Source organism: Heptranchias perlo, chromosome 23 (assembly GCF_035084215.1).
Source record: "Heptranchias perlo isolate sHepPer1 chromosome 23, sHepPer1.hap1, whole genome shotgun sequence".
Classification (NCBI taxonomy): domain Eukaryota; kingdom Metazoa; phylum Chordata; class Chondrichthyes; order Hexanchiformes; family Hexanchidae; genus Heptranchias; species Heptranchias perlo.
Window position 1 is genome coordinate 2,262,739 of NC_090347.1, and position 20,579 is coordinate 2,283,317.

Genomic DNA, 20,579 nt, shown 5'->3' on the forward strand with positions numbered 1-20,579 from the left:
AACAAAAACTGCACAGTAATCACCTTGGCCAAGTTTTTTTGTGGTATAAATACACTATCAAAATTGTCCTTTTCAGCAACATTAGACCAAGTGTTAAAAATTTTCTTGCTTCACTTAGGCGAGAACAAGCCATACGTAACTGCAGTTCTCCTAATAATGGACACTAACTGCAGAGCAATTTATATGTTCTATGTAATTTTAGTGTATGGCTGAAATAAGCAACATCAGATTGATAAATTCCAGGCATTACTCATATAGTGATGAGAAGCAGCTTGGGATGGTGTACAAATCTACAATGCAAAAATCTGGTCACTGAAGCAGATTTGCAATCTGATCACTTTCTTGCAAGTTAATTTCAGTATTAGTTTTAAGATAGCTTGACAGCCCTAGAAGCAGTTTCCCACCCTCCCAGCTATGGATAGCAGGTGGCCTGGGAAAAGGTGGAGAGAAAGAATGTGTATACACAAACACACACACACTCACACACCTTAAGCCGTAATCTACCCTTTAGCTAACTATAGTAATTGGGCACCAGAGAAAGGAGATTCTTTGGATGGATTAACAGCAGTGAAAGCATTACAGCATGTGCGGGACCCCTTACGGGGAGGAGATCATACTGGTGGAAGAGGAGGATGGTATCCGTGACCTTTTACATCAATTCCTCTCATCAGTATTCACAACAGACAATTACCAAAATATTCTTGAGGCTGTGACCATGTTGTCAGGGATACTTCACAAAATTTAACAGAGAGATTAGCATATCAATTATGATTAAGGAACTCGAACAACCAAAAGCTCTAATGCCCTAAACTCAGATAGAATACATCAGAGAATACTGCATTTAAAAAAAAGGAACGCTCAGAGTGAAGACTACAATTGCTAGGGAAGTTGGGGGAATGCCAACTGATTGGTCTTAAACATATTTTTTTAAAACCTTTTCAAAGTTTCCCAGATTTTTTTTGGGGGGGGTGGGGGGTGGTGGTGGAGGTGGAAGAGAATTCACAGTAGCAAAAGTTTGAGAAAAACTGCAGCCTGATATCACAAAGTTTTCAACCCACATCGTGTAATTGATAGTGAAGAGGATAGCTGTAGAATCCAAGATATCATCAATGGGTTTGTGGAGTGGGCGGAAAAGTGGCAAATGGAGTTCAACCCGGAGAAGTTTGAGGTAATGCACTTAGGGAGGGAAAATAGTAGAAGGGAATACGCAGTAAACGGGAATATATTGAGAGAGGTAGAGGAAGTGAGAGACCTTGGAGTGTATGTGCACAGGTCCCTGAAGGTGGCAGTACAGGTAGATAAGGTTGTGACGAAGGCATACGGAAAGCTCTCCGTTATTAGCAGAGGTATAGAACACAAAAGCAGGGATGTAATGATGGAACTGTATAAAACGCTGGTAAGGCACAGCTGGAGTATTGTGCGCAGTTCTGGTCACCACATTACAGGAAAGATGTAATTGCTCTGGAGAGAGTGCAAAAATTTACAAGAATGTTGCCAGGGCATGAAAATTGCAGCTACGAGGAGAGATTGGATAGGCTGGGGTTGTTTTCCTTGGAGCAGAGGAGGCTGAGGGGAGACTTGATTGAGGTGTACAAAATTATGAGGGGCCCAGATAGAGTAGACAGGAAGTACCTGTTTCCCCTAGCGGAGAGTTCAGGAACTAGAGGACACAGATTTAAGCTGATTGGCGGAAGGATTAGAGGGGACATGAGGAAAAACTTTTTTTACCCAGAGGGTGGTGGGTGTATGGAATTCGCTGCCCGAATTGGTGGTAGAGGCAGGGACCCTCAACTCTTTTAAAAAATACCTGGACCTGCACCTGAAGTGCTGTAAGCTGCAGGGCTACGGACCGGGTGCTAGAAGGTGGGATTAGAATGGGCACCTGGTTGTTCTTCAAGCCGGCGCGGACATGATGGGCCGAATGACCCCCTTCTGTGCTGTATCTTTTCTATGGTTCTATTATCCCACGTTCACATTCAAATACTGCACATCAGAAAGACAGGAGGACAAAAGGCTTCAGTAAGAAACTATGTTCAGATTTTACATGAATGCAGCCTCTCATCAAGGCCAGGTGGTATAAGCTGTTTCTTTATACCAATTTCTTAGAAGCCCCAAGTTGAAAACACAATGTCAACTGATGTGCACTCAGGCCTGGGGGGGGGGGGGCTAGTATAGCAAATCAGGGAAGAACCTCTTCCAACACCATTCAGGGATGCTTCCTGGTCAACAAAACAAGCAGCAGTAGGGGTGGCCTGACAACATCTATCCTCCTAACCAAAGACGCCTCGAGACCTTGGATCCGGTGTGGTTTTGAGGAGGGAGTGGGCAACTTAGCTAGCATTAGAGGGGGAATGCTTTATTGCAAGAGAGATAGACATAGATAGACATAAATAGACAGAGATAGATATAGATAGAGAGATATATCTTGCTATATTTACTAGTTTCCACTTCAATACTCAAACTTTATTCAATAGCATGATTCATTTGCGTCCCTCATAGCCTTCATGTAGAGGTAATTGTTATGACAGAATCTTTCCTACCAATATCTTACATTTCCAAGATAGTTGCTCTGCCACATGTAATCAATTTAAAACTGGATGACCCAATTCTCCTTCCTACTGTTGTGATGGAATTTGAAGGTGGTGTGACGCTTAATCTCTTGCTTCCTTCCAGAGATGGAAGTCTTTGTTCACAGTGATCTGCTTGTGAACTGGGCAGCAGATTACATTCACTTAACTAAGGCATGCACATTTAAAATACAGATGGCTCTACAAATCAGGTTATGCTGATTAACTCTAAATCCCAAGCCCCACAAATTAAGTTTTAAATACAATTTCTCCTCTCCTGGTCATGTGCAATTCTTGGATGCAGGGTGGGTATACAGTCTATGCCTGAGTCTCTTCTATTGCCTACACACACACATATATATATATATAAAAAATATAATGTGTGTGTGTGAGAATAATATTTTAAAAAGTGAGTGGTGTGTGTGTGAATATTTTAAAAAGTGAGTGGTGTGTGTGTGAATAATATTTTAAAAAGTGAGTGGTGTGTGTGTGCGCGCATGTGAATAATATTTTAAAAAATGAGTGGTGTGTGCGCACGTGTGAATAATATTTTAAAAATTGAGGTGTGTGTGTGTGTGCGTGCGTGCGTGCGTGCGAATGATATTTTAAAATTGAGTGGTGTGTGTGTGTGAATAATATTTTAAAAAGTGAGGTATGTGTGTGTGTGAATAATATTTTAAAAAGTGAGGTATGTGTGTGTGTGAATGATATTTTAAAATTGAGTGGTGTGTGTGTATATAATATTTTAAAAAGTGAGGTGTGTGTGAATAATATTTTAAAAAGTGAGGTGTGTGTGAATAATATTTTAAAAAGTGAGGTGTGTGTGAATAATATTTTAAAAAGTGAGGTGTGTGTGTGTGTGTGTGTGTGTGTGTGTGTGTGTGTGTATAATATTTTTAAAAGTGAGTGGTGTGTGTGTGTATAATATTTTAAAAAGTGAGTGGTGTGTGTGTGTATAATATTTTAAAAAGTGAGTGGTGTGTGTGTGTATAATATTTTAAAAAGTGAGTGGTGTGTGTGTGTATAATATTTTAAAAAGTGAGTGGTGTGTGTGTGTATAATATTTTAAAAAGTGAGTGGTGTGTGTGTGTATAATATTTTAAAAAGTGAGTGGTGTGTGTGTGTATAATATTTTAAAAAGTGAGTGGTGTGTGTGTGTATAATATTTTAAAAAGTGAGTGGTGTGTGTGTGTATAATATTTTAAAAAGTGAGTGGTGTGTGTGTGTATAATATTTTAAAAAGTGAGTGGTGTGTGTGTATAATATTTTAAAAAGTGAGTGGTGTGTGTGTGTATAATATTTTAAAAAGTGAGTGGTGTGTGTGTGTATAATATTTTAAAAAGTGAGTGGTGTGTGTGTGTATAATATTTTAAAAAGTGAGTGGTGTGTGTGTGTATAATATTTTAAAAAGTGAGTGGTGTGTGTGTGTATAATATTTTAAAAAGTGAGTGGTGTGTGTGTGTATAATATTTTAAAAAGTGAGTGGTGTGTGTGTGTATAATATTTTAAAAAGTGAGTGGTGAGTGTGTGTATAATATTTTAAAAAGTGAGTGGTGTGTGTGTGTATAATATTTTTAAAAGTGAGTGGTGTGTGTGTGTATAATATTTTTAAAAGTGAGTGGTGTGTGTGTGTATAATATTTTTAAAAGTGAGTGGTGTGTGTGTGTATAATATTTTAAAAAGTGAGTGGTGTGTGTGTGTATAATATTTTAAAAAGTGAGTGGTGTGTGTGTGTATAATATTTTAAAAAGTGAGTGGTGTGTGTGTGTATAATATTTTAAAAAGTGAGTGGTGTGTGTGTATAATATTTTTAAAAGTGAGTGGTGTGTGTGTGTATAATATTTTAAAAAGTGAGTGGTGTGTGTGTGTATAATATTTTTAAAAGTGAGTGGTGTGTGTGTGTGTATAATATTTTTAAAAGTGAGTGGTGTGTGTGTGTGTATAATATTTTTAAAAGTGAGTGGTGTGTGTGTGTGTGTGTATAATATTTTTAAAAGTGAGTGGTGTGTGTGTGTGTGTGTGTGTGTGTGTGTGTGTAAGTAATATTTTAAAAAGTGAGTTGTGTGTGTGTGTGAATAATATTTTAAAAAGTGAGTGGTGTGTGTATGTGTGTGCGCACGCATATGTATGTAAAATCATGAGGGAACAAGTTGCTTCTTAAGACACAGAAAAGGCATCGGCTAACAACTGAGGACCAAAGATGAAAAAAAAAATGGAACAAAGCTTCAGAAAGTTACAGCAAAGAACAGCAGGGTAAAAACCAGTTTCCACTAACCATAGATTCATCTGAAGTTCAGACACTTGGTATTCGTACATGGGGCAAATCAGTGATCCTCCAAGAGCAGGGCGCTTTAATACAGAACTGCAGCAATTTGCTTCTGACATCCATCAAGTCTGCATCTTGTACAAACTCCAGTCCCAAATTCTGAGGAAGCCTATCACAGCACTTCATGACCAAAATTCTTTGGCTCCCAGATACTCTGGAAACAGCAGTCAAGTTCACACAGTTCCCTTTCACCATCATTGAATGTTTGGCACTCACTGTAAACAGTACTCTACAGTGTAATTTTTTAAAAATCACCAAGGGCAAGAAAATTTGTAATATCACTAGAACTTTTTGGGGATTGTACCAAAAAATAATCCCTGGATTTAATTACATTCCACCAAAATCAGAACAGATCCACTACCAATCTACTGTGTTCTACAGTCACAATCCAGCTAGTTTCTGAAAAATTTGTTGCATTTTTTTTGAATGAGCAGTCAAGCGAGCAATTTACCAAACTCCTTTCCGTGAGAGGGAATCCATGCTATAAAACAGGAGAGGATACCATTAATATACTGATTATACACTGAGACTAAGTCTAGGGTGGAACTTTCAACTTTGGCAAGGGCATAAAATGGCCGGGAGCAGATCTGCCGCTAGTTACACATCCTGCCAGATTTTCCTATCCGTTGACTTCAACGAGGCAGGTGTATAACAGGGGCCAATCCACCACTGCCCATCTCACGATGCCGCTGAAGCTGAAAGTTCCACCCCTAGTTTTAGGTACAGTTATTAACTGGTCCTCACCTTAAGTTATATTTTTGTTAATCTTCAATAGGTGGGCAGCAGGGAATATTTCGTGCTTGGGTAATTGAAGATACTTAGTTGCTTAAAAAGCTGGTTAAAAGTTCCAGGGGCCAGAAATTCTACAGGGCAGAGTACTTTTTCTTTTGGGGTGGTGCAAAATGGTTCGGAAAGAGGCGCCCCAGATGAATAGAAAATTGCAAGTCCAATTGGTTATCAATATAATTTGTTTCCCCTTGCACTGACTTCCCCCGCCTCACATTTCTCTTGAAGGCAGGGATTTGTGTTACAGTATCTCTGCGAACCCCAGCATCCACCCAATACCCTGCCAAAGTGCCAATTTCCTACTCGGCCCTCAACATGTGTTGGAGAGCAATTTGGACACGTGGTCTTTTGCAGCTCAGCCTAATGCTGCACAACGTCAACACAGGCACATTTCCAAGCAGAGTCAACGGATAACAACCAGAATTAGGAATACTGGATGATTTACCCCCCACACCCTCCCCAGACCAGGGATACACTGCCCCTGCCTGAAATCGACAAACTCATCACAAGCAGGGATTGAAACTGGAAGTTCACTAGCCGATACAACTCAGCACTACACCACTTGCAGCATTTAACCCATGAACCAGAGATGTTGTCGCAGGTAGTTGCTATCAGAGGAACGGCAATCTTTTTGTTCCCACAGTTCCCTGTGACATTTGCACGGTTTTCTAGGTGTCATTATATTATGGGGACTGCATCATAAATGGTTCTACCTACAAAGATTGTGTGGAGAAGTGATGGAACTCATTTATTGCATTGATGGAATACTTATTTTATTGCATACGGAGCAATGATATTATGCAAATATTAGAGCATCCTCTAGTGACAGAGCAAGGGACTGCAGTACCATACCTTTCGAGCATTCAAAACAACAAAAAAAAGCCAGCTCACCGAGGTTTGGAAAACTCTCACATTTCAGACAGAAGTTGCAATGGAAAAGATTCTAAAAAAAATACCAGTGGCAAATTACAACCCCCAATAACCATTGTACCATTCACATATGCAATTCATGGTCCTATCCTACCTTGTTCTCATTGGTGACAATTGTAAACAATTTTACAACACCAAGTTATAGTCCAGCAATTTTATTTTAAATTCACAAGCTTTCGGAGGCTTCCTCCTTCCTCAGGTAAATGTTTCCTGAGGCTTCCTCCTTCCTCAGGTAAATGATTTACCCCCGGTAAATCATTTATGATGCAGTCCCCATAATATAATGACACCTAGAAAACCGTGCAAATGTCACAGGGAACTGTGGGAACAAAAAGATTGCCGTTCCTCTGATAGCAACTACCTGCGACAACATCTCTGGTTCATGGGTTAAATGCTGCAAGTGGTGTAGTGCTGAGTTGTATCGGCTAGTGAACTTCCAGTTTCAATCCCTGCTTGTGATGAGTTTGTCGATTTCAGGCAGGGGCAGTGTATCCCTGGTCTGGGGAGGGTGTGGGGGGTAAATCATTTACCTGAGGAAGGAGGAAGCCTCAGGTAAATGATTTACCTGAGGAAGGAGGAAGCCTCCGAAAGCTTGTGAATTTAAAATAAAATTGCTGGACTATAACTTGGTGTTGTAAAATTGTTTACAATTGTCAACCCCAGTCCATCACCGGCATCTCCACATCATTGGTGACCTCAGACCAGCTCTGCCTTTCCTAGTGGACATATATTGCTGCCAGATATCAGGATACTTCCTATGCTTTAGATCAGAGCAAAGAATGGCAGAGAATGGAATAAATAGCAGAGCAGGGAAAGCTACCTTTCACAATTAGAAATTTATAATGTACAAATCATGGAACAACTTTTATTATCTGTTGTAACTGATTAAGTTGCATCTATGAATGGTGATAGATCATTGTAGCAGATTGGCTTGTTCAAGCATTTATATAAATGACTACATTTTCCAACACATCAGTTTTACAAATAATTCAAATTAATTTTCCATCATGCAATTACATGAAGGAAAGATGTGGAAAACATTAAGTATTCTATTTAAAGCATGACCTGGACTGCCAAGATAAAAATCAATTAAAGTAAAACACAGGGAACAGCAAAGAATACTGTATACTTCTATATAACTATGCTGTAATTTAACAACTCTAGTACAATTTAATAATGCCACCTCCATTTATGATGAATTGCCAAGAATAATACATTGGAGACAGGTCAGCAACCAGAGGACACACATTTAAGGTAATTGGCAAAAGAAACAGAGGGGAGATGAGAAGAATTATTTTTTTTTAAACACAGCGCGTTGTTATGATCTAGAATGCGCTGCCTGAAAGGGTGGTGGAAGCAGATTCAATAATATCTTTCAAAAGGGAATTGGAAAATACTTGAAGGGGAAACATTTGCAGGGCTATGGGGAAAGGGTAGGGAAGTGGGGCTAGAGCAGTCATAAGCACGATGGGTAAAATGGCCTCCTTCTTTGTTGTTATTCTGTAATTAAAGGCAATATTCTATTTCCGTCACAATGCAACTAAAACCTTACTGCAAAGATGTGAGGAATTAAAAATATGTAACAGCACTACCAAAGATATTTGAATTCTACTCCCTCCTCTTGCAATAGCAGTGGCACTGAATTTCTGCACTGCAGTGGAGCTGTCAAGGATGGAGACACACAAATGTATAGGTCTGCTAATATACCAGAAAGATGAGGAATTCATAAATGCAATAGGAAAAAGTGTTTTGATCAGTAAATGCGATAAGCTTTTTACATAATGTTCCTCACTATGTGCCATTTCAGAGGTTCTTGTTCCAAGTTTCAGACTGGGGAGGTGGAGAGGTATGTACAGCAGTGCAATACACTGTTTTAGGAACAGTCTATTCTAACACTGGCTGCTTTACCCAAGTGAATTGCAGATCACAAGTAGCTATTAAAAGTTTCTATGGCAGATACAACTTCAGCCACAAAGATTCCAATCTCTCAGTTCAAACTTCTCACAAAACAAATATTAAGATCTGTTCACCTCAACTTTCCTGGTTGAGAAAAAAAAAGTTTATTACATTTCTACGGCCCTCTTATGCTAAAGCTGTATCTTCTTAATTTCACATCAAATTCCTAATCAGAATTAATTTTTTGTTTAAAAAAGGCAAGATTATTAAAAGAAACAATTTTAAAACATAATTTATCTATTGTCACACATTAATGCTAAGTCAGCTGTTCCGTAGGGCCTTAAAACTGCCACAACTTCTTCTTTACAAATTCCTGTTTGCACTGAGCTTTTAAAGATGTTGTACCCCTTAATGCAGTCTCACTCCTGCAAACGGTACTGTTCGTTGCGCAGCTTAGAATTAGAATACAAAATTAATTTCACTTGTAATAAAAGCCCTAGGCCATAACATCTTTGTTTTGTTGCGGGTGGAAGGGGAGGAAGAGAGGAGAGGGGAAATAAATTCATGCATAGAAATTACAGCACAGAAACCTCCTCCCACTCTACTTCATCTCACCCTACCAGCACATCCTTCTATTCCTTGCTCCCTCGTGTTTATCTAGTTTCCCTTTAAATGCATCTGTGCTATTCGCCTCAACTACTCCATGTGGTAACGAGTTCCACATTCTCACCATTCTCTGGGTAAAGAGGTTCCTCCTGAATTCCCTATTGGATTTATTAATGACTAACTTGTATTTATGACCAAGTTTTGGAACCCCCCCCCACCCCCCCGATGAGTGGAAACAGCTTCTCTACGTCTACCCTATCAAACCCCTTCATAATGTAAATAATATAATTCTTAAGAATTATAGGCAGCATGATGCCAAAATACACTTGTATGTTCCAATCCATTCTGATCATACATACATATTTAAATATTTCAACTTATTCCTGCTGCAATGTAAAATTCTTGTAACAAAATTTTAAAAACTCAGACTCAGAAGTTGCTGAAATTATTTTGGAATACAGTCACACTACACTTCAATTATTTTTAGTCTTACTGTTAGAATCAGAAAGGACGTTTACCAGTCTGTTTGGCATTGAAATGCTGCAGCTCTTGGTTTCTGCCACTAGAAGGTATGAGTATAGCAAGTAACATGTGAAGGACTGTACGCATTGTGACAGCGTCATACATTAGAAATTGCAGGGATGCTTCTCCAAATCAGAAGTAACAGCTGGAAGAATGAGACTCAATTCTCTAAGCATCATAGAACAAAGACTCAAGAGACCGTACACATCTACTTGTTTAAAAGTTGACGCATTTTGTGACTTAGCAACTATGCTGTGAAGAAAGACTTGCCAATTAAGTAATTTTGAAGTGCAGTCAGTCAAGGAAAAGCGGCGGCCAATTTGCACACAGCAAGGTCCCACAAACAGCAATGAGATAATGACCAGATAATCTGTTTTTAGGTGTTGGTTGAGGGATAAATATTGGCCAGGCCACCAGGGAGAACTCCCCTTCTCTTCTTCAAATAGTGTCATGGGATCTTTTTCGTCCACCTGAGAGGTTTAATGTCTCATCCGAAAGATGGCACCTCCGACAGTGCTGCACTCCCTCAGTACTACGCTGGAGTGTCAGCCTAGTTATGTGCTCAAATCTCTGGTTTGGGGATTGAACTTACGACCTTCTGACAAATAGGCGCCTGCTACCTACCACTGAGCCAAGCTGGGGAGCAAAAATCTAAATTTACACTGGGAATTAAAATATACTCAGTTTACCATGCAATTTTTCAGCTACATTAAATATAACTAAACTATGTTTCATTAAATACACTTAGTGGATTACTTTTGTTCCCCCAGTTCTAACTATAAAAAAAGGAACTGAAAAGTTAATGGTTCTCAAGTTCCCATTTCTTGAGCGTGCACCATAAAGATCACGGAATGCAGATTTTCTAGCCAGTTCCGGTGATTTCCCAGGGCTGCTCCAATTTGAAGTTGCCACCCCCAATGCAATAGAACCTCTCCAAAGCACTCCCTACAACCAACTTCACTGAGCAGCCTGGCAGGACTCAATAGTCTCAACATCTGCAAGAAAATTAACATTTTAAAAACACGTTCAACTCTTTCAAGAGTACTGCTTTCCAATATGAGGAGGGGAGTACCAGGAACAAAAAGTACACCTGGTGGACTTTCCTTCCCCTTCGACTCTTTTTAAAAAAAAAACTAAAACGGTGTGGATTTCTGGCCGTTTAATGCATTAGTGTTGTAGGTGATGCTCTGATATCTGCTCTCCCTTGCTCACTTTCCTTTTTGCTGCTCTGCAAGCCAGCTCATTCTCACTTACAGGTATTATTAATTTAGTCTGTTCTTTCTTCATTCCACTGCTCCTCCAAACTCTCACTCCAATTTTGCTTTTTACAAATTTCACCAGTTAAGGCACATAATAGCCTACTGAGCATGCAACACTCCTCTCTGGTGCACTGCAGCACCAACTAGCAAAATAATAACTACTCGTGTGAGCTTGTCAGGCACTGTAGAAGACAAGGAATGCTGCTAGCTTTATTTCCAAAAAGCCAGCTTTACTATCGCACCTAAATGAGATCACTGCAAAACACATTTCTGAACCTTTCATTGTGCTTTTGTTTTTTCAAAACCAAATATGAGATGTTTGGCGTGGTACTGGATTCTTTAACTCTGTCACGGTACATAATGGGTTAAAAACCAGTTTCACTCAGAAAAACTGATACAAGCAGACACTTGTAAGCACCACAAATTTTACTTGGACATAAACGTTAGGCCCCTTTTTAAATAGTGTACATTACTTCAGTGTATTTATAAATTAAAACTCTTCATTCACTTGGAATTTGACTTGCTAGTTGACACAAGGATACAAAATACCACATAGAACTGTCAAACTTATTTCAGCACATTACGTAACCTTAGATTCCAGGTCACATTCACAACAGTGTCTCTTCATTTTACATCATATAGTTTGACATGCAAACCTCTTGAGGTGTCAGTGCTAGACTTTGTACAGGGATGTACAGTCGAATTAAACACAACAAACATTAAATTTCAGATGACGCATATTTGAGGATCAGACCATACAACTAAAGAACCATAAGGACAAGCACAATAAGCTTAACAATAAAGATGGAAGACAAAATAAAATTACTGCAAAAGGATTCATTTTACAAAGAATTTAAATGCAAAATTAATGTAGGGGTATTGTTAGGGGCAACCTGTTGGAAGACCGACATCACCCACTCCACTGACATATGGCAGCTTTTATATGCAGATTAGATGCAGACTCCAGAAAACTAACAGCGTGGCAGTCTAAAATGGGATTGGAGTGCGTGTGCATAAACGCACATAGCGCAGTAAATAAAGTTGCTGAGCTGCAGGCTCAAGTCGCCACATAACAGGGACCTGGCTCAAAGGGGAGGATTGGGTGCTCAATATTCCTGGCTACAAAATATTCAGGAAAGATGGGGGTAGGGAGTGGCAGTATTCATCGAGGAAACCATTACAGCACTAGAAAAGGATGAGGATCTATTTGGTTAGAATTAAGGAACGGTAGAGGAGCTATTACGCTACTGGGTGTATACTATATGCTACCAAATAGTGGGAAGGAGATAAAGGAGAACATTTGCAGGCAAATTACAGAAAGATGCAAGAACTATAGAGTAGTGATAATGGGGGACATCAATTACCCCAATATAGACTGTAAAAGGCAATAGGGGGAGGAATTCCTGAAATGTACACAAGAAAACTTTCTTGATCAGTATGTTTCCAGCCCAATGAGGAAGGAAGCAATGCTGGATCTAGTGCTGGTGAATGAAGTGGGGCAGGTGGAGCATGTTTCAGAGGGGGAGCATCTGGGGAACAGTGATCATAATATTAGGTTTAGAATGGTTATGGAAAAGGACAAAGAGCAATCAAATGTGAAAATGCTTAACAGGAGGAGGCCAAATTTCTGTGACTTAAAAAGGGATCTCACCCAGGTGGATTGAAATCAAAAATTGGAATGCAAAACAGTAACTCAACAACGGGAGGCCTCCAAGGAGGAGTTCATCCGTCTTCACTAAAGAGGATGCATTGTAGCAGTAAAGGAGGAGGTAGTAGCGATATTGGATAGGATAAAAATAGATTAAAAAGAGGGGGTACTTAATAAGATTGGCAGTACTCAAAGTAGAAAAGTCATCCGGTCCAGATGGGATGCATCCTAGGTTACTGAGGGAAGTACGGATAGGAATTGCAGAGGCTCTGGCCACAATCTTCCAATCCTCCTTAGATATGGGGATGGTGCTGGAGGATTGTTAATATTACATCCCTGTTCAAAAAAGGAGGGATAAACCCAGCAATTACAGGCTAGTCAGCCTAACATCGGTGGTGGGGAAACATTTAGGGACAAAATTAAATGGTACTTGGAAAAGTATGAGGTAATTAATGAAAGTCAGCATGGATTTGTTAAAGGAAGTTAGTGTTTGACTAACCTGATTGAGATCTATGATGAAGTAACGGAGACGGTTGATGAGGGTAGTGCGGTTGATGTGTATATGGACTTTCAAAAGGCAATTAATAAAAGTACCACATAATAGACTTGTTAGCAAAATTAAAGCCCATGGGATTAAAGGGACAGTGACAGGATGCAAAATTGACTAGGGGACAGAAAGCAGAGAGTAGTGGTGAACGGTTGTTTTTCAGACTGAAGGGAAGTATACAGTGGTGTTCCCCAGGGGTCAGTATTAGGATCACTGCTCTTCTTGATATATATTAATGACTTGGACTTGGCTATAGAGGGTATAATTTCAAAGTTTGCAGATGACACGAAACTCAGAAATGTACTAAACAATATGGAGGATATAGTAACAGACTTCAGGAGGACACAGACAGACTGGTGAAATGGGTAGATACATGGCAGACGCAGAGAAGTGTGATGTGATACATTTTGGTAGGAAGTATGAGGAGACGCAATATAAACTAAATGGTACAATTTTAAAGGGGGTGCAGGAAGAGAGATATCCAGGGGTGCACATACACAAGTCTTTGAAGGTGGCAGGATAAGTTGAGAAGGCTGTTAAAAAAGCATATAGTTATCCTGGGCTTTATTAATCGAGGCATACAGTACAAAAGCAAGGAAGTTATGCAAAACCCTTATAAACACTGGTTAGGCCTCAGCTAGAGGATTGTGTTCAATTCTGGGCACCGCACTTTAGGAAGGATGTCATGGCGTTAGAGAGGATGCAAAAGGGATTTAATAGAATGGTACCAGGGATGAGAGACTTCAGTTACATGGAGAGATTGGAGAAGCTGGAGTTGTTTTCCTTAGAACAGAGAAGGTTAAGGAGAGATTTGACAAGAGGTGTTCAAAATCATGAAGGGTTTTGATAGAGTAAATAAGTAGAAACTGTTGCCAGTGGTGAAAGGGTCAGTAACCAGAGGGCACAGATTTAAGTTGATCGGCAAAACAGCCAGAGGTGACATGAGGAAACATTTTTTTGTTTAACGCAGCAAGTTCCAGTACAGCTACAACACTGGCATCTACCCGACTACGTGGAAAATTGCCCAGGTATGTCCTGTCCACAAAAAGCAGGACAAATCCAATCCGGCCAATTACCGCCCCATCAGTCTACTCTCAATCATCAGCAAAGTGATGGAAGGTGTCATCGACAGTGCTATCAAGCGGCACTTACTTACCTATAACCTGCTCACCGATGCTCAGTTTGGATTCCGCCAGGACCACTTGGCTCCAGACCTCATTACAGCCTTGGTCCAAACATGGACAAAAGAGCTGAATTCCAGAGGTGAGGCGAGAGTGACTGCCCTTGACATCAAGGCAGCATTTGACCGAGAGTGGCACCAAGGAGCCCTAGTAAAATTGAAGTCAATGGGAATCAGAGGGAAAACTCTCCAGTGGCTGGAGTCATGCCTGGCACAAAGGAAGATGGTAGTGGCTGTTGGAGGCCAATCATCTCAGCCCCAGGACATTGCTGCAGGAGTTCCTCAGGACAGTGTCCTAGGCCCAACCATCTTCAGCTGCTTCATCAATGACCTTCCCTCCATCATAAGGTCAGAAATGGGGATGTTCGCTGATGATCGCATAGTGTTCAGTTCCATTCGCAACCCCTCAAATAATGAAGCAGTCCGAGCCTGCATGCAGCAAGACCTTGACGTTTTTTCCCACAACGTTCACCTGAGGAAGGAGGAAGCCTCCGAAAGCTTGTGAATTTAAAATAAAATTGCTGGACTATAACTTGGTGTTGTAAAATTGTTTACAATTGTCAACCCCAGTCCATCACCGGCATCTCCACATCATCACCGAATCCCCCACCATCAACATCCTGGAAGTCACCGTTGACCAAAAGCTTAACTGGACCAGCCACATAAATACTGTGGCTACAAGTGCAGGTCAGAAGTTCGGTATTCTGCGGCAAGGACTCACCTCCTGACTCCCCAAAGCCTTTCCACCATCTACAAGGCACAAGTCAGGAGTGTGATGGAATACTCTCCACTTGCTTGGATGAGTGCAGCTCCACCAACACTCAAGAAGCTCGATACCATCCAGGACAAAGCAGCCCACTTGATTGGCACCCCATCCACCACCCTAAACATTCACTCCCTTCACCACCGGCGCACAGTGACTGCAGTGTGTACCATCCACAGGATGCACTGCAGCAACTCGCCAAGGCTTCTTCTACAGCACCTCCCAAACCCGCGACCTCTTCCACCTAGAAGGACAAGAGCAGCAGGTACATGGGAACACCACCACCTGCACGTTCCCCTCCAAGTCACACCATCCCGACTTGGAAATATATCGCCGTTCCTTCTTCATCGCTGGGTCAAAACCCTGGAACTCCTTTCCAAACAGCACTGTGGGAGAACCTTCACTACACAGACTGCAGCGGTTCAAGAAGGCGGCTCACCACCACCTTCTCAAGGGTAATTAGGGATGGGCAATAAATGCTGGCCTCGCCAGCAACGCCCACATCCCATGAACGAATAAAAAAAAAAGTTGTTATGATCTGGAATACACTGCTGAAAGGGCGGTGAAAGCAGATTCAATAGTAACTTTCAAAAAGGAACTGGATAAACACTTGAAGGGAAAAGATTTAAAGGTCTCTGGGGGAAAAAAACAGGGGAATGGGACTAATTTGATAGCTCTTTCAAAGAGCCGGCACAGGCACGATAGACCGAATGGCCTCCTCCAGTGCTGTACCTACTATAATAACAAATCAATACAAGTTGGGGCTTTGTAAGTCCTTCTTTAAAAACACTCGCCTCGCCTCTCCACCTCCACCCCCCACACCCCACCGTCAAACAATACTGTTCTGTTAAAAATAAAAGACACTTTGAAACGCCTTGTTTTGCTGCTAGTGTAGATTCACTTTCTCTGTTCCCCAACTCTCAGGCCTGTAGCTTCAGCAGGCGAAATATCTGACCTCCAATCTGAAGGTTCCCAAGTTACATCCTAAAAGTGCCCACCACTCAAGCTAGTTTGCCTAGGCTGGAGAGCCCATTTTGATTCCAGCCCATTTAGGCCACAGCTCAAATGTATTAGGGCATTTGCCTCCCGAACAGTAACACTGGCCCGGAATTTCCTAGAACGGGGCATCTTGCGGTGTGCCGCATTACTTAGACTTTTTCTGTAACCTTTCAGCTCAAAATGTTTTTGCACTGCAAGTGCGAGAGCGATGGGGCACCTGGGACCTTGGTGAACGACAGAACCTGCAGTCTATCTCCTTAAACAATGAAATTTAAGTATTGAGAAAGAAACAGAGGAACGACGGAGAATGCAATAGGGTGAATTCGTGTCAAATCAGGTACAGAAAGAGAAATAAAGGGAGGGAAAGAAAGATTGGATTGAGAGAGAGAAAAAAAAACAGAAAGGAGAAGAAAAAAAATTTAAATTTTAAATTTTAAAAATCTGTAAGAACAATTTACTACCTGCAGGAATGAGAAGCCACAGTTTCAATTGTTCCCCTTCTTGGCCGCAGGGGTTGAGTGGGATTGCAAGAACGTAAATCTCGTCATTGAAAAGGAACGTACGCTGTTAAGTACCAGCTCTAACTTTGAGGTGAGTTTAATTGGCAACTAACATTCAAATGCAGCAATTTCTTGAAACCCACGGGGATGGTTGAGGGCGAGCTGGTGGAGCGGCGTAAATCGTCCAGCAATTTGTGGCAATTCGCAATTTACGGGGTATTTCTTCCTTGCCAAAAGTTGCTGGACAATTTACACATTAATAACGGCGAGTGCCCTTAAACTCACCGTTACTTTGGCAGCAAATTCTGGCTCAAAGTTGATTGGACTTTGGGACATCCTGAAGACATGAAAGATGCTGTATAAATTTAACTCCTTTATTCTTCCATTGTTGTAGACAAGCTTTTACAGTAAATAGCATCTAGACTTGTGCATTTATTCTTCCTATAGCAAAAAATACATACACAGAGGAAGATACTGAGCAGAAGCAAGGTAACCTCCCCCACCAACAGAAAGTGAGCAATCCGAGGGCAGGTTGTTCACTTGTTAGCGGCACCAGTCAAAGTGGTCTCCTAGAGTTTGCACCTCCAGAGACTTGAGCACGAAATCTAGGCTGACACTCCAGTGCAGTACTGAGGGAGTGCTGCTGTGTCAGAGGTGCCGTCTTTTGGATAAGACGTTAAACAGAGGCCCCGTCTGCCTTCTCAGGTGGACATAAAAGATCCCATGGCACTATTTCAAAGAGAAGGAGTTCATCACAAACAGATCATCTGGTTGTTATCACATTATTGTTTGTGGGATCTTGTTGCGAGCAAATTTGCTGCTGTTTCCTACATTACAACCATGACTATGCTTCACAAATACTTCATCAGCTGTAAAGCGCTTTGGGACGTCCCGAGGTTGTGAAAGGTGCTACATAAATGCAAGTCTTTCTTTCGTTCCTTTCAAGGTGAGGAATTTCCCAGACTTTTTCCCCCCTAAATTGGCATAGGGTTTGGTTTTTCTCCCACCTCTCCTGAAGGGAGTGTTTGGAATGGATTTAATGGACCATGTGGGAAGGGACAGGCTGGAAACAGATCACCTGGCAGTTTTTGCCCCCTCTGCAGATCAACACACAGTAAACCTGGGCAAAGGAAAAGGGAAAGAAAAAAAAAAATTCAGCAAAAAATAGTCCAACAGAAATGAAAAGAAAAACCCAGCAGCTCATTCAACTTAAACTACAAGTGCATATCCTTTCATCCCAACCAACATACAATTGGCCCCTATGAGGAAAGTGCCAAATCACACTTTCAATCAAGCAGTTTAGGTTGCTGTACGACAAGGAGGCATGAGCCCATCCTGCTACCCTTGGTGGGGAGGGGAAAGAAAGTCAATAGGCATCTCATTTGTTCTATCCTGCACCAACTTCACCCAGTAGTGGAGAACCTCCTTTACAGATTAAAAAAAAAATCCAGACACGGTGATATTTTCAACGGTTTCCATTAGCAACTCTAAACATTCACAGAAACTTGATTTTCACAGTTGCTATTTGGCTATATTATAAGTTACAGGTTTGACATTATGTAATATGATGTAAAATCCCTAAATAGTCTCTCATGTCAGTGCAGTATTCAGGAAGTGCGACACTGTCAGAAGTGCAGTCTTGCGGATGAGGTATTAAACCAAACCCTCATCTCTCCTGTTCGGCTGGAGGTAAAAGATCCCGTGGGAGGATAAAAAGTCGAGTAAAGGTGTTATCCTGGTGTCCGGACCAACATTTGACCCTCAATTATGCCTCCAAAATCGGATCATCTCATTGCTGTCTGTGGGATCTTGCTGTGTGTATTTTGGCTGCTGCATGTGCCTATAAAACTGTAACTGGACTACAAAAGTTATTAATTGGATGTGAAATGCTTTGGGACATCCCAAGAACAAAAAAGTAGCTATATAAATGCAAGTTCCTTCTTCCCATCAAAAATGTCCAAAAAGTTGAAAGGCACTGAATTATAGATCATTCCAAGCAACAGGGCCCACACACTACATACATCCTCCTTACCTCTGTATGTCTTTGATGAAGTGCATTGTATTCTTTCTTGAGTTCCGACTCTCGCTCCTCCAACCTACCAACTGAAAAAAAAATAAAAGTTAGAATGCAAGCAACAAAACCCTGCATCTTCATTCAACCACTGAGTCAAGAACCAACAGTCCACACACTGAATGAACATTAATGTTCCCTCTCCACTCACTTAACGAATTAATCACACTGTTATACTTCTTGTAAATTCTTGGCTGTAATGGTAAACTGGCCAAAATATAAACTGTTTTATACTACTTTTAAAAGCAGAAGATAATAATGGGCAGTGATTAATCTTTCACATCATCACTTAGGCAAGTTACCAGAGGCTGGCCAACATCCACGGCCCAGATCCCAGCAAGGATCCAACACATTCCGGAGAGGACAACAATTGGGAGCAAGAAGGGGGAAAAAAAATACTACGACAGTAATTACGTGTCACGTTTAAATTTCAAATGTTGAAGACCCAAAGCTGCCATGGGTTTGTTAAAAAAAATACAAAAATCTACCCACTGCTGCTATCATCCCTTTATCCTCCTTATGGACTCAATAGTTTACAGCCTTTGAGGTGCTTGTAAGCTGTGTGCTAGTGCAGAACACCGCCATCTGGTGGGAGAAATGTGCCACTTCACATCCACTACGTTCTGAATTATTGTAAACAATTTTACAACACCAAGTTATAGTCCAACAATTTTATTTTTAATCCCACAATTAAAAATAAAATTGTTGGACTATAACTTGGTGTTGTAAAATTGTTTACAATTGTCAACCCCAGTCCATCACCGGCATCTCCACATCACAGGTTCTGAATTATCATCTGGAAAGAAGCATTAAACAGGACTTGGGGGATGAATTATTTTTAGCCACTCAAATCCTTTCTTAAAAAAAAACACTAGGAACTATCAATGGAGATACACTCTGTTCAGCTGTATTATAGTAAAACTTAGTATATCATTTTATGAAGAATATGAAGAGGGGCACAGATAGGATGGATACTAAGGAGCTTTTTCCCTTCGTTGAGGGTTCTATAACAAGGGGGCATAGATTCAAGGTAAAAGGCGGGAGGTTTAGAGGGGATTTGAGAAAGAACTTTTTCACCCAGAGGGTGGTTGGAGTCTGGAACTCACTGCCTGAAAGGGTTGTGGAGGCAGGAACCCTCACAACATTCAAGAAGCATTTGGATGAGCACTTGAAATGCCATAGCATACAAGGCTACGGACCAAATGCTGGAATATGGGATTAGAGTAGACAGGGCTTGATGGCCGGCGCGGACACGATGGGCCGAAGGGCCTCGATCCGTGCTGTATAACTCTATGTGGTGGTTAGTTGAACTTCTAGTATAAATGAATTTAGCCTCAGAAATCTCACAACTATGTTTTACATAATTTTAAAATTATGATCTAGTTTTTCAAAGTCAGCTAAAATTGATTACTGTTCAGTGTGCTTAATAACGCAAGTACAAAGAGAAGTCACTTAAGCAATGAGATTTATATGGAAAGCAGCTGGAGATTTCTCTTCATCTTGCACCCTGTGAGCATTCAAGGTTAGTGACTATGGCTGCAAGTTGCTCTATATTTACAACACCACACCTAAAACTTGATGTACTTCGACCACACTAAAAACATATTCATTCGTATTACCAGCCTAACTCTTAGTTTATTTCTGAATATCAGTACACAGAATATCCTGGCAAGAGTTACTGACCCAGATTTTACTTAGTTCATAGACCAGACTCTATCATTGTCTAAACACATTGCAAACCTACTGTTCTGTAGATAATTGCAATGCTGAAGGTTCAGTTCTCTAATGAGGGCTACAAAAGAGCATGGAAATGAAACCCAATGTCCCATGACATCAACAAATTGCAGTCAAGTTCAAACAAAGAATCTTATGGCACAAAGAGAAATCACAAGTTAATACAAGAAAAATGGACATTGGCCAAATTAAAACCATAGTAATTACTTCACACATTTAGGGCTATTTCAGGAGTGTCCAACCTT

General features: G+C 40.7%; 1 protein-coding gene across 4 annotated transcripts in view; it reads right to left on the bottom strand.

Annotated features, from left to right (window-relative positions):
* Positions 1–20,579, bottom strand: part of LOC137341002 (C-Jun-amino-terminal kinase-interacting protein 4-like) — a 216,932-nt gene that overhangs the window by 118,421 nt on the left and 77,932 nt on the right. For all 4 annotated transcript variants that reach the window (XM_068003814.1, XM_068003815.1, XM_068003813.1 and 1 more), the window contains one exon: positions 18,562–18,632. In XM_068003814.1, the coding sequence (XP_067859915.1) occupies positions 18,562–18,632 (71 nt within the window). The remainder of the gene's footprint in view (positions 1–18,561; positions 18,633–20,579) is intronic.